This window comes from Aethalodelphis obliquidens, unplaced genomic scaffold (assembly GCF_003676395.1).
Source record: "Aethalodelphis obliquidens isolate GAN/ISIS:26980383/991018 unplaced genomic scaffold, ASM367639v1 scaffold65, whole genome shotgun sequence".
In the NCBI taxonomy this organism is placed as follows: domain Eukaryota; kingdom Metazoa; phylum Chordata; class Mammalia; order Artiodactyla; family Delphinidae; genus Aethalodelphis; species Aethalodelphis obliquidens.
The window spans coordinates 7,741,829-7,755,945 of NW_020838009.1; the positions used below are offsets into that span (position 1 = coordinate 7,741,829).

The following is a 14,117-nucleotide window of genomic DNA, read 5'->3' on the forward strand; positions in this document are numbered from 1 at the left end:
TGGAGAAAAACTTCGTTCTTTTTGTTGCTGTTTGTTTGTTTTATATAGTTTTGAGGGAAGGAACTTGTTACACCTCCATTATGCCATTGCCATTGAAAACAACAGGGTTTTTGTTCTTGGAACTTGCCCAAATAACTTTAAAGACCTTCTGGACTGGTCAAAACTATAATACTGAAGAGAAAAGTCATGCCTTAGTAGTTACTAAACACATTACAAAGCTATAAGAACTTTAAAAGTATGATATTACCACAGGAAGCAACTGACAGAAATTTTAATGTTTAAAAAGAAATATAAGACTAGAAGAAAACATAGATTACACCTATTTTCTCTCAGTAGGAGTTTATTTCTAAGCATGATGCAAAGGCAAAGAATTCTTAAATTGAGATTCCTAGACTAGGCGACTTGAAAATTTTAAATGTCAATTTATCAAAAACATAAATAAAATTAAAATATTAATGACAAAATGGGGAAATTATTTGCAGCATATTAAAGACAAAGGACTCATATTCTTTACATATAAAAAGCCATATACAAATTAATGAGAAATCCTCAGTAGAAAAATATGAAGATAAAATCTTTTATTCTATTTCTAATGTCTCAAGGAGACCATACACAAAAGCAGTAATACGAATGGCCCAAAAGTATTTTTAAGAATCTCTCACTACTAAGATTTCCTTAAATCTTATATTGCCAACTATTGCAGAGTACACATTGATAGACGCTTTCTGAAAGGCAACTTGATAGTATAAATCAAAGGTCTTAAAACTGCACATAGCTTTTGACCCCAAGATTATGCTTCAATAAATATCTTCCTAGAAATGTTTTCAAAGGAAATAATAATAAATGCGAGCAAAGATGGATCTGCAAACATATTTTCATAGCAGCATTATTTGCAACAGCAAAAAACTGATGAATTTAAATGTTCAGCAGTAAAAGAATTAGTTAATAAAATATAGCACACCAAATGATGCAATACTATGAAGACATTAAATATTAAAATAAAAATATTTAATGACATGTAGAAATATTCCTCATGTTGTTAAATCTTTACAAAGCTATAATCAAAATACAGTGTAACCACTTTTTAAAAGATACATATATATGTTAATATTCTAAGAAGAATATTGGAAATGTATGCAACAAAATCCTACCAACTGTTAGAATGAAAGGTGGTTTTTTTTCATCTTTGTCCTTTCCTGTGTTTTCCACATTTTTTTATAATGAATATGTTTATGTTTTTAAATCAGGGGGAAAATGAAAATTTCAAAAGAGAAAGTGAAGAGATTTTAAAGAGACCTTTAATACTATAAATGAGTTTTTATTAATAAAATAGAGTAATTCTTCCTTTTAAAAATTTTTTTTCAACATAACATGTTATTATATTTGTAAATGAAGGCTTGGAGAACAGATGAATTTCTGAGCATTTGACCACAATAATTTATAGCATACATTAGCTGGAGCTGTTCAGTGCTGACAAATTCCAGAAAGTAATTGCATAAAATACTTGGGAGAGGAAATTGCTGTATGCTTCCATGCTACTTATGGAAATTAGCATCTTTGTAAAAATAAACTGAGAGCAATCACAATCATAAACCTTGAAATGTGGTTTCCAAAAGATGTTAGCTCTGCTGCTTTAGGATCCATTAGCAATGCAGAGGGGAAACACTGCCTACTTTTTTTTTTCTCTGTTATGAAATAACTGCATACAATTGGTTTTTTCCTCCTGGATCTTTAATCCCTCCCTTTCTCCTTGCTGCCTCCCTTTGCAGTGCATATATACTGAAGTGTTCACTTTGCTCAGAAGAAGCTTCCTAATGATCCTGTTTCCTTCTCAAAGAGTATTACATATTTCCTTTTTTTTTAACATCTTTATTGGAGTATAATTGCTTTACAATGGTGTGTTAGTTTCTGCTGTTTAACAAAGTGAATCAGCTATACATATAAATACATCCCCATATCCCCTCCCTCTTGCGTCTCCCTCCCACCCTCCCTAGCCCACCCCTCTAGGTGGTCACAAAGCACTGAGCTGATCTCCCTGTGCTATGCAGCTTCTTCCCACTAGCTATCTACTTTACATTTGGTAGTGCATATATGTCAATGCTACTCTCTCACGTCGTCCCAGCTTACCCTTTCCCCTCCCTGTGTCCTCCAGTCCATTTTCTACATCTGCATCTTTATTCCTGTCCTGCCCCTAGGTTCTTCAGAACCATTTTTTTTTTTAGATTCCATATATATGCTAGCACACGGTACCTGTTTTTCTCTTTCTGACTTACTTCACTCCGTTTGACACACCCTAGGTCCATCCACCTCACTACAAATAACTCAATTTCGTTTCTTTTTATGGCTGAGTAATATTCCATTGTATATAGGTGCCACATCTTTATCCATTCATCTGTCGATGGACACTTAGGTTGCTTCCATGTCCTGGCTACTGTAAACAGTGCTGCAATGAACATTGTGGTACATGACTCTTTTTGAATTATGATTTTCTCTGGGTATATGCCCAGTAGTGGGATTGCTGGGTTGTATGGTAGTTCTATTTTTAATATTTTAAGTAACCTCCATACTGTTCTCCACAGTGGCTGTATCAATTTACATTCCCACCAACAGTGCAAGAGGGTTCCCTTTTCTCCACACCCTCTCCAGCATTGTTTGTAGATTTTGTGATGATGGCCATTCTGACTGGTGTGAGGTGATATCTCACTCTGGTTCTGATTTGCATTTTTCTAATGATTAATGATGTTGAGCATCCTTTCATTTGTTTGTTTGCCATCTGTATATCTTCTTTGGAGAAATGTCTATTTACATCTTCTGCTCATTTTTGGATTCGGTTGTTTTTTTGATACTGAGCTGCATGAGCTACTTGTATATTTTGGAGATTAATCCTTTGTCAGTTGCTTCGTTTGTAAATATTTTCTCCCATTCTGAGGGTTGTCTTCTCGTCTTGTTTATGGTTTCCTTTGCTGTGCAAAAACTTTTAAGTTTCACTAGGTCCAATTTGTTTATTTTTGGTTTTATTTCTGTTTCTTTAGGAGGTGATCTTGCTGTGATTTATGTCACAGAGTGTTCTGCCTGTTTTCCTCTAAGAGTTTTATCGTGTCTGGCCTTACATTTAAGTCTCTAATCCATTTTGAGTGTATTTTTGTGTATGGTGTTAGGGAGTGTTCTGATTTCGTTCTTTTACATGTAACTGCCCAGTTTTCCCAGCACAACTTATTAAAGAGGCTTATTCAGTTCCTCACATTTTGCAATCCACAGCTTCCCCTGAAGCTACTCTCTCAAACATAACTGACAATTTCACAAGATCAGGGTGAATTTTCACCTTCGTGTGTCCCTAAAACTAGTTCAGAACCTAAAGGAATCTTCAATTCTTCCCTCTTTCTCTCTCAGTCCCACATAATCACTTGTCAAGTTCTATCCCTTCAGGTTCTAAAATGGTGCCCATAATCACATCTTCTTGCTGAGGACTACTCCCCCCTCCCCACGGCCCCATGCTCTCTTGCGAACTGAGCTGAAGTTCTCATCAGTCCCAACCTGCACTGGTGCCAGCGGCATCCCAAGTATCTTTCACTCAAGTGTGTTCCCAGTGGTCCAATGGAGTCTTACTGGTGTCTCCCATCACCTCCTGGTCAACGCCCACAGGACTCCATGCTGCCCACTGAATCAAGTCCTCTTCATCGTTAATTTATTTAGTGTGCTCAGCAAGGTCCTCCCCAGTGTAGCCACGAACTATCTTTGTTCATCCTTATTTCATACCCCATGCTGTCAAATACCCTACTCTTCAAACATACAGTGTCAGTGGAAACAAAGGGGACAAAACAGATTAAAGAGACATTTCTTTCTTTCTTTTTTTAAAGTCTTTATTGAATTTATTACAATTTTCTTCTGTTTTATGTTTTGGTTTTTTGGCCGCAAGGCATGTGGGATCTTAGCTCCCTGACCAGGGATCGAACCCGCATCCCCTGCACTGGAAGGTGAAGTCTTAACCACTAGACCACCAGGGAAGTCCCTAAGAGATATTTCTGAGATGGAACAAATGGAAGTTAGTGGCCGGATGGGTACAGGGCAGGGGCAACAGAGAAGAAGGTATCTAGAGTGGCCCCAGGATTCTGGGTCAAATGACTAGAAGATGGAGAATCCAGGCACTGAGACAGAGCTGGGTGGGTGGTGAGGATTTCCATTTAGGAAATATTGTGTCTGAGGTCCGCAAGGAATATCCTGGTGGAGCTAAGTAGCAGCTCACAGATATACTGATCTGCAGCTCATGGAAGAGGCTGACAGAAACCTCTCAGAAATACTGGGTGTCTTCCATTTTAGTGAGGTTACCGAGAAGAAAGAAGGGAAGGAAGGAAGGAAGAAAGAAAGGAAAGAAGGAAGGAAGGAAGGGAGGGAGGGAGAGAGAGAGAAAGAAAGAAAAAGAGAGAGAGGAGGGAGGAAGGCTAAAACTAAGCTATCAAAATTGTCTTTTATTTTCAATGTTTACATTTAACAGTTGATGTAAAATAATAGACTTTTTTTTATCTGCGCCACCAGGGAAGCTCCCAATTTTTCTACAATTTAAATGTTTTATTTGCATAATTTATCTGCTAGAGGTCAGGGCCTCTAGACACAGAGTGTCAAGTGATGACAATGAGCTCAATCAATTGATTGTTATTCTCTTAAACGTCTTCCCTGCATAGGGGACAGCGGGAAAAGTGTCACAGAACTCGCCTGGAGAGTTCTGTGGAAGGATGATCAGAAGATATGGCGATCATGCATATGAGAACAAAGAAAGAAACAGATGAAAAGGATGAAAAAACAAAAGGTCCTACCACAAATTAACTGATATCATAAGAAGCTACTGTAAAGGGTGAATCCAAGTGTTTATGGATCTGTAACCAAGGCTCATGGAGGACCCGATTCAGTCACGAGGGAACTGACACAGGCCACCGTCTCAGACTGAATGTGCTACCTCCTTCTCCTGGGTCAGAAGAGTGATTTGGAGGAGCCAGGGGATTTCTGTAACTCACAACGAACACCCAAGTGTGGATTCTGACTTCTGATTTAAAGGAGATGGAGTGAAAGCGAACGTTAGGATTAATGTTGGTGGTGTCACAGCGGGAGAACTGCCACCAATGCCACCAAAACCACAGCCAACACCAAGACATGAACCTACTAATACTGGAGTTTCCACCGTGGTAACAGCCACGGAGACAAAAACACCACCAAGACCAGAACCACCAAGATATCCGGAATCACTGAGACCAGAACCACTCCCAACCCCAGGACTGATGAAAACCATAATGATTAAGATCAGAAACAGCGACAAGACCAAAAACAATGCCAGAGAGAACCTCTGAGACCAGAACCACCTAACGTAACAATACTTAAAACATCAGACCGGAACCACTGGAATCAGAGACCAGAACTACCACCAAGACCAGCATGGCCCTAGGACTAGAACCAACATGTCTAATTTTAGTATCAAGATGCTGACCCTTCCCAATGCCAAAACACTGGAATTTAGGGGGCAAAGCTCGTGATAAGGAGGAGCTAAGTACACACATTCTCGAGAGGGCTACCAACATAAGGTGACCTCTCCCTGAGAGCTCCCTAAGAAGGGATACCAGCTACCACCTCACTCCTTCCCCTCTAAGAAGGAGGACTGAGATGTATTGAAGAAATAAAAGAATCACTCATTGAGACTGGGGATGCCTGCAAGGAGAGACTGGCGATCCTCTCTCCAGGTGGGTATGAGCTTAGACTGGATCCACTGATCTGTCCTAGCAGAGCAAGGACCAGAGAACTGAAGGCAGTTGGCAGGACAGAGAGAGGAGCCAGCGCTGGAGCATCCCACACCCCCACCAACTGCACAGCAAGGATGTGAGCACTTCCTGTGGATTAAGTGGACAATACCAAAGGAACCGGGTTTAAGCCATCCTGCCAGCACCCCACCCAACAGGGTTGCCTGGAGGCAAGAAGATCCCAGCAGCACGAGGCAAGCCGGAGCTGGACCTCCTGCTTCAGGAAAGGCAGGTCCTGCAGAGCGCTCTGAAGAATTTACATGTGCTACCCAGAGGGCAGAGAGTCCATGAGAGCTAGAGACGGTGACAACTACCAGAGAGAGGCATCCAGTTAAGTCAAGAGCTGTTTGACCTTCTCCCCATCCCCTCTCCTTGCTCCCAACCCCAGCTGGACCGAGAATAACTAAAAGGAAGAAAGAACCCCACACCAGTCCTTACCACCGGTTGAGGTGAGAAGAGAATGGACCACAGTACGACCCCACTTCAGGTACCTGGAGCCACGTGTCAAGGCTAGACTAGACAGAAGGGAGATAAGATTTAAATCAAGCAGGGAATCAAAATTTTAAATTGGACTGGACTTTTAATAAATGAAAGGGAATCTGCCCAAGATTGCACGAGGCATGGAAATGGAATGGATTTGGCAAAGCAGGGCTGGAGCCCATGATTTGCTCCATATTTCTATCCCCCTGAGTTGAGACTTCTCAATGAAGAAGGCTGGAAGAGAGAGCTGGAACAGCAGCACCTGTCTTCTCAGGGAAGATCAGGGTCCCTAAGGAGCAGGCCCAGAGCAACAGGAAGCTCCCAGGGCCAGGGTGTAACCGGAAGATGGGAGGCCTTTCCAGCTGCCTGAGTGAGGGAAACGGTGAGCTCCTCCAGAAACAGTCAAGAACGAGTTAGAGAAACACGAGACTGCTGACCTCATGGCTTGCTCTGCAATCTATCACAATTATTTGTGGCCAGTGAATATAAAGGTTTCAGTTTTAGCTGATTTAATAAAGAAAATCTAGTTTTTATTAAATGAGTTGGCACATTCCTTGCTCCTTGCAGCTCAGCCTCACACGGCTATTAACTCTCCACCAGCCTCCTGATGGCAGCACTTATAAGGAAGGGGAGAGACCAAAGAAGACCCCCAAGGGCCCTCCAGACACCCAAATCCCAAGATACCTCAGAGGAGCAGCTTTGACTCAAACTCAGGCTGACCCTAGGGAGATAACCAAGTGTCCAACCCTTGGGCACCCCAAACTGACTTAGCCTTGCCTAGAACATTCTCCAGGCCCCGTGATGGGACCAGCCACATCCCCAGCAGAAATCACAGGCATCTCGCTTGTTTCAAAGGGTTAATACAGCAACAGCACTGACTTCGTACACTTACTACATGCCAGACAGTTTTCATTTTGCTTGTTACTTTTTTCCTATTCACAATGGATTACCTCCTCCAGAAAATTCTATGAGGTAGACACCCCCTCTCTACAAATGTGGACACTGAGCTGCAGAGACGTTTGTATAACAGGCCCTGAAGTGGTGGAGTTGGGATTCCAACAGCTGATGCTGCGGATGATGAAGACCGCTGGCCTGAAATCTCCGCTTACAGCCTTCTGTGCACACTGCCCCAGTACATGGAAACAACGCTGCAGCGGCACAAAGATATGGAAAAATGCAAAAGAGGTCAGTGCGTGACTCAAGCTGGGCAAACACTGCCCTTGGCCAAAGGTCAACAGACTGCCTCAAAACACATTTAAATTTTATAGGGTGGAAGAAGGCAAAATGAAACTCGGTGCCTTGAAGACTCAGCCTCATTTGACCAGGAACAAATCTCTGGAGCTCTCACAGCCTGTTTCAGATCTGCTGATGGGATGGAAAAGCACGTCTCCATCCTTTTGCCCCGACACTATACCTCGCTGACCACAGAAATCCTAAAGTTGCCCTGAAAATATTAACATGTGTTCTAATAAAAGCTATCTATTGAAATGTGAATATGGGGTAGCACCAATAAAATGAATAATGGGGGAGAAGATGTACCTCACTAACCAGCTCTGCATGAGCCCCCGAAATCATGGGACACTGGAGCTGAAAGAGGCCTTAGAAACACTAAGTACAGGAGTGAAACGAGAAGCAGAGAAGTCTGACTAATCTATCCCAGGGTGGATCTCTTTATATACGTGTATATGCTCATCTAATAGACGTTAGAGCCCTTATTACATGCCAGGCCCTTTGCCAGCCCTGGGAGTACAGAGGCCACCAAGCCATGTAATGAGAAGTTCCATGTGCGAGGAGGGGTTGCCTTGCTTTAATTCACACAAGATACCGTATGGACCAGCATGTTCTAATTCACACAAGGTACGGTATGGGCTAGCAGCATAACTCAGGACACAACACCAAGATGTGCTCTGCACCTTTAGATCTGGGGGTACAAACTGCTTGGCTGAATCTAGTCTACAAATATATATGTCTGGCTTTCAATGCTTTAACAACTGAGAGACAGCATAGGAAGTCTGGATAAACAGCTGTCTTGCAAAATAGTACGATCCAGCAATCCTGAGTGTGCATTCTCCCTTGGCAATGATCAGCTGGAGCTGAGTAGAGATTGTTCTTAATAGATGGAGCATGTACCATCAACTTTGCCACAGTCTCCGCCATTCCCTATTGTCTCTCAGGCAACGCTAGCTCCATTCGTTTGAGTCTGTCCAGTGGGTAACTGAGGGATGCGATGCTTGAGCTGGGTCCCCCTGGGGCTGGTGGGAAAGACAGGATGCTAAAGAAAAGACTGCAGCGCAGGCGCATTGGCAGCCTCTTCTTGGTCTTCTCCAGCCCGCAGGAGCTGGGTCCGTCGCTGGCACAACTGGTGGAACAGCGCCTGGCGCGGGGCCAAGGCCAATTGGCGCCCGGTCTGTCCGGCAGCAGCCTCGAATCGATGCAGGCCCACGAGCTGCCCGCTGCCGCTGCCTGCACCGGGCCTGCCGGCCTTGCGCGCTGGACGCTGGGCTTCTCCGACATGCGCTTGGAGCACTGCGAGAGCACTGATGGCCTCCAGCAGCCCCACCTGCTCTCCACACTGCCCAGCCCCGCCAACCAGGTGATCACCATTAACCCCGCGCTGCCTGTAGAGGAGGTGGCTGAGGACTCGGCCAAGGAGGTGAGACAGGCCTTAAGAGGGGACTCCATTCTGCTTTTCGACCTGCTGATTCTGGGTGTGGGTCCCGATGGCCACACCTGCTCACTCTTCCCCGGCCACTCCCCCTTGCAGGAGCGGGAGAATTTGGTGGCCCCCCCATCGGCGACTCCCCAGAAGCCTCACACTTCCCGTGTTGAAGGCAGCTCCAAGTGTCGTCTTTGTGGCAACTACAGCAGGCAAGGCAGACATTCTGAAGCGCGTTTTGGACGACAAGCAGGAAAACCCCCTCCCCGCAGCCCCAGTCCAGCCCCGAACTGGGAAATTCTGCTGGTTCCTGGACGAGGCAGCAGCCGGACTCCTGACCACGAGTGCCCTTCAGGAAGCATTCCACGTTGTAACCGTTGTAACCCGGCGCCCGAGAGATGCTGCAGTTGGGACCATGCACAGCCCAAGTAGGTGGGACCTTCCAGGGCTGGGACCCGCTGCCAGCCCACTCCAGGCTTTATTTTAGAAAAGCCCTGTAGTGCCACTGGAAGCCGATAGGGTCTGGCCACCAGCCCTGCCCAGGGGCTCAACCCATAGGCCCGTGGCTCTGGGTGACAGTTATTAAAAAGAGCATTTGAAGAAAGCAAGAGAGAGAGAGGGAGGGAGGAAGGGAGAGAGGGAGAGAGGGAGAGAGAGAGGGAGGGAGGGAGGGAGGGAGGGAGGGAGGGAGAGAGGGAGGGAGGGAGGGAGGACTGCAAAACAGTGTGATATGTGTTGATAGACGTAAACACAATACTTATTTAGTGGCTGAGCTAATGCCACAACCTGGCCTCTGCCCAATCATTGTGTCCTGGCCTATAGCAGCCAAGTCTCTACAGTGCACATGCAGACAGCCGTTCCAGACTGAAAAAGACAGGATCCATCACAGCCCCAAGTTATCACTCATATACAGCATCCACAGTGGTATCAGGCACAGTGGTATCAGGACTCGGAGAGGACCCAAGGGATTGGATTATGCTTACAGCTAAGCCAACCAGAAATACCATTTGCTGGAGGTAAGAAACAACTAGTTCTCTTTGGTATAAGATGAACATTAATCATACCACATCTTAGGTGATCTAGACTGAAACTCCTAAGTAAACAGGGAGATGCCTACCATTCCCCTTCCCCTCCCTATTACCTGCAGGAGGGCAGAGTTCATGAAGACCATCCGTACCAGCAGCCACCAGGGGCTCTTCCAGGAAGCCATGGAGTCCGGTCTCCTGGGCAGCTCACTTGCCGCCTAAAAAGGAGGAAAGATTTGGTTTCCAATCAGCTCTGGACCCAGTGGCAGCACTCATGACTTAACAGACCAACCAAAGGCAGGAACCCTGAGCCCCACACAATGTCTTGGAAAGGTTTGTGTTGGCCCAGGATGGAGCTACCTATTACAGGGTACAGTCTCTCTGGGGTTCTCTTTAGGAGGAGTCCACATCAAAGTCAGGAGGGCAGCTAGACCAGCCTCCAATGTGCAACCCGTACCTCCAGCCCTCCAGAAGCTGAGCCATCTCTGCACCAGCCACTTCCCAGCCCATGTGTCAGAAGCAGGGTGTGGCTACTGGCATCCCACTCAGGAAGGCTGCATGGAGCCAAGGGTTAGGGCACCTGCCAGCTTCCGCTGCTTCAGGCAAAACTGAGTCTAAGCCCAACTAAGCCAGCCCAGAGAGGGGAAGGGAACTGCCTAAGGTCACACAGCAAGACGGTGACTTTTCTAGGACTGGAATGCAGGTCTTCTGACGGTTCAAGGCTTTCCCCACCAGAGGACACCGTTCATCCTCGGAGCCTCAGCCCTGCAGCCAGAGAGGCCTGAGAGTTGAGTTAAGGGAGGTTCGGAGAGAGGCCTGAGAGTTGAGCTAAGGGAGGTTCGGAGGGCACAGTCTCAGGGCCATACTAGCACAATCTCCTAAAAGTAGATGAGGGCAAACCAGCAGAGGCCCTCTGAGACCAGGAGGGCAGCGGGGGCTTTCTTCAGAGTTCTCCTGACAGTTTGCAGGGAAATCAGAACGAGGCGAGCCTGGAAAAGCCGAAAAGCCGAGGTCACCCTCGCCTCTCGCTTCGCCTCGCGGGCGCCTTGGCGGAGCCGGTGTCCGGGGGCGGGTCGGTGGCTTCTCTCCATCTGGAGAAAGCATTAAGGGCCCGGCCTAATGCGATCCGCAAATGTGCTGCTGTTTCCGACCTGAGGCGGCGACTCTGGGCCGAAGGGAGGTGGCCAGTGCGGGGCCCTGGGACCGTGCGGCCCCCTCGCTCGCTCGCTCGCTCGCTCACAGCAGCCGTCCCGGCGCGCACTCCCCGCGACTACCCGCCGCCTCACAGTCCCCGGGCCCCCGCCGCCGCCGCGTCCCAGTCCCGCACGTCCACTTGCCACAGCGGGCGCGTCACTCAGCCCCTGGCGCTCTAGGTGCTCGCATCCCACTTGCCAACCGGCCGGACCTTCCGACGCCCAAGACCACTAGGTGCTGTCAGCCCGTTTTCTACCTAGAAAGTCCCAAATCTGAAAACCCCCAACCCGGTGGAGTTCCCCGCAGTCAAGCGCCCCTGAATGTCTCTCCCCCAAACCACCGGGACCCCACGGGAGTTTGCCCGGCCCGAGGTCTCCGAGCCTTGCCGAGCGCCCCGGTCCTGAAGCTCCCGGGAACACAGCAGTGCACCCTCCCGCTCGGAGCCCCGCAACCCCGCTCAGAAGCCACCGCCCCGTCTTGCTCCCCCGGAGAGAGCCTTCCCACCCCCGGGCGCCGAGCTCCTAGCACCCACCTGGCGCCGCAGAAGCGTCTGGGACGTGCAGCCCGGGCCGCGCGGGCTCGGCGCACGCGGAGGAGAGGCGGACAGAAGCGGCCCAGTCAACACCTCGTGCGGAATCCGGGACCGGGACCTTCCCCGACGCTGGCCTCCAGCCCGCGGCGCCGCAGTCGCCGCCGCCGCCGAGAAGTTAAATGGGGCTGGGACGGGGCCGCCCCGCCTCTCCCGCCCCCTCCGGGCGTGCGGAGCAAGGCGCTGGCGGGGGCCCAGAGGCGGAGGGCGCGCGCCGCCACCTGCACCGCCCGGCAAGTGCACGGCGCGCCCGGGCGCCCGCCCGCCCTCGCGTCGGCCCCGCGCCTTCCGCCCGTGCGGGGGCGTGAAGAGAGTGCGTGAGGGGCCGGGCCGGGCCGCTCGGAGCGCGCGGGGCCGCGGCGACGGCGAGACTCGGCTGGAACGCTCCGCCGCCCGCTTCCTGGAAGCCACTCCTCGCCTAGGGCCGGCCGCCAGGCGTGGTGCCAAGAGCCGGGATTGCCGACGCCGCCACCGCCGCCGCCGGCAGGCGCGCAGGGGAAAGGCGGCCGCTGCGCCGCGAGCCAGCCGGGGCGCTCCGCCTCAGCCGGAGCTGGGAGCGGGGATGCCATCGCCCCCTCCCCCAACCCCCGCATTTCCCCGAGCCTCCACCCGCCCCGCCAGGGCCCCGGCGCCGACTCTGCTAAGTCAGGCCCAGCGGCCACACGGAGGCTTGCCCGGAACCGCTGGCTCGTGCCTGCGAGCCTCCGGAGCTCCGGCCAGGCGTGACCGAAGTCGGAGACCAGTGGCCCCACCCGGCCTGCGCCGCCTCTGCCTCCGGAGGCGCCCAGCGCAGATCCTGTGCAGGGGCCGGTGGACTCACCACCCGGACTCTTGGCTGCCAGGGACCACCAGCGACCGACCAGTAGGGGTGCCTCGTAAGCGGGTACCTGGTGCCACTTCCTATGAGCCGAGCTTGGGTAACAGAGCTGCTCAGCTGCCCAAACCATGGGGTGCCCAGGCTTGGGATTTGGGGTGGAGGTGTCAGGCACCGGGACTGGGGTGAATTTCCTCGTGGACTTGTGGAAGTGAAGTAAGGTGGAACGCTTGTCCCTGGCCTTGGCCTAATCTCAGAGGTATAAATCCAAGGGCCCGGGATTGAAAGTCTCACTATGCCCCCGGCTAAGTCCTACCACAGTCATCATTTCCTTGGGTGCCTAGTGTGTGCCAGCCACGTGCCAAGCTCTTTATGTGCAGCTTATCTTCACAAGGGCCCCGTGGTGACAGTAACATTATACGCATTTCATTGATGGGAAAGCTGAGGCCCAGGGGATAACATAACTTGTACACAGTGAGTTGCAAAGTCAGGGTTGGAGCCCATATCTCTCTTCTCTCTAAAGCCTCCATTTGTTCATCTCTGAAGTTGCTTTCCTGCCTGTTCTGTGTTTGGTACATTACAGGTGGTGTTAGAGCTTTACGGAGAGGAGCTGGCCCTGCACGCCTACCTCCCCTATCTTGCCTTCCTTAACTCGGTGACTTCCTCTGGCCAAGAGGAGGATCTCCAGGGCGGTCCATGTAAAACAGCTGGAATCTTGCGGGAAGTTAGCAGAGGACGTTCAGTATGAAGGAGGCAGAGGAGCAGGCGGCCGTGGGGAGACTAGTCATTGGGGGGGGGGGGGGGGGCTGGGCTAAACCAGAAAGAATGCACCCGTGTACAGTCGATTCTCCTATTCACCATTATCAGTTATGTTCTTATAAAGTAAAGGGAACTTTATAGTGAATTTGGGAATACCAGACCATTGATCCTGGGGAAGATACAGGGTTAGATTCCTGCCAGCCTCTGGTCACCACATTCTCGTGAACCAATCAGTACATATGTGTGTTTCTCCTTAAAGACATCTTGCTTAATATGTATTGATTCATTCACACTGAACCCACAACGCGTGCCTGAATGAAGTTTATCTAACACGGGTATCTTATCTAACACAAGGATTTTCTCCACAGGGCACATCACAGCCGCCTTCTGCTTAGGGGCACTAGACAGCACTTCAGCACTGCTCTGGAGGGCCATTTTAAACAGCAGAATCACCAAGAAAAAAGACCAAAATGTGAAAAGTGGCACTGAATAGGCCCTCAAAGGGTACCTGTTTGCAGTATGAGAGCTGAAACAAGAAGGCAGAGCATGGCCTTGATGGACCTTAGCTGGGAAAATGCATATCAGGCAACTCCAAATGTTCACCCCTCATCAGAGGACCATGAAAGTGCTGCAAGCATTGATTTGGGGGCTGCAAATAACCTTTAGCAAATAGGCAAGTTCACAAATATGGAATCTGCAAATAATGAGGATTGACTTTGCACTTCTCCTATCAAGGTAGGGTAGAGGAATAATGATGTTAACATTTCCAAACACTTACAATGCACCAGGTGCCGTTCCAGGTACTTTGCTTGTATTA

The 14,117-nt window shown here is 49.2% G+C and overlaps 1 protein-coding gene and 1 pseudogene across 1 annotated transcript in view; one reads left to right on the forward strand and one right to left on the reverse strand.

Moving 5' to 3' along the window:
- Positions 1-12,138, reverse strand: part of ADAMTSL3 (ADAMTS like 3) — a 371,178-nt gene extending 359,040 nt beyond the window's left edge. The window contains 2 exon segments of the mRNA XM_027089194.1: positions 10,061-10,162; positions 11,671-12,138. Of these exon segments, the coding sequence (XP_026944995.1) occupies positions 10,061-10,129 (69 nt within the window). The 5' untranslated portion in view covers positions 10,130-10,162; positions 11,671-12,138.
- Positions 8,241-9,293, forward strand: LOC113610789 (6-phosphogluconolactonase pseudogene; annotated as a pseudogene).
- Positions 12,139-14,117: the final 1,979 nt, after the last annotated feature.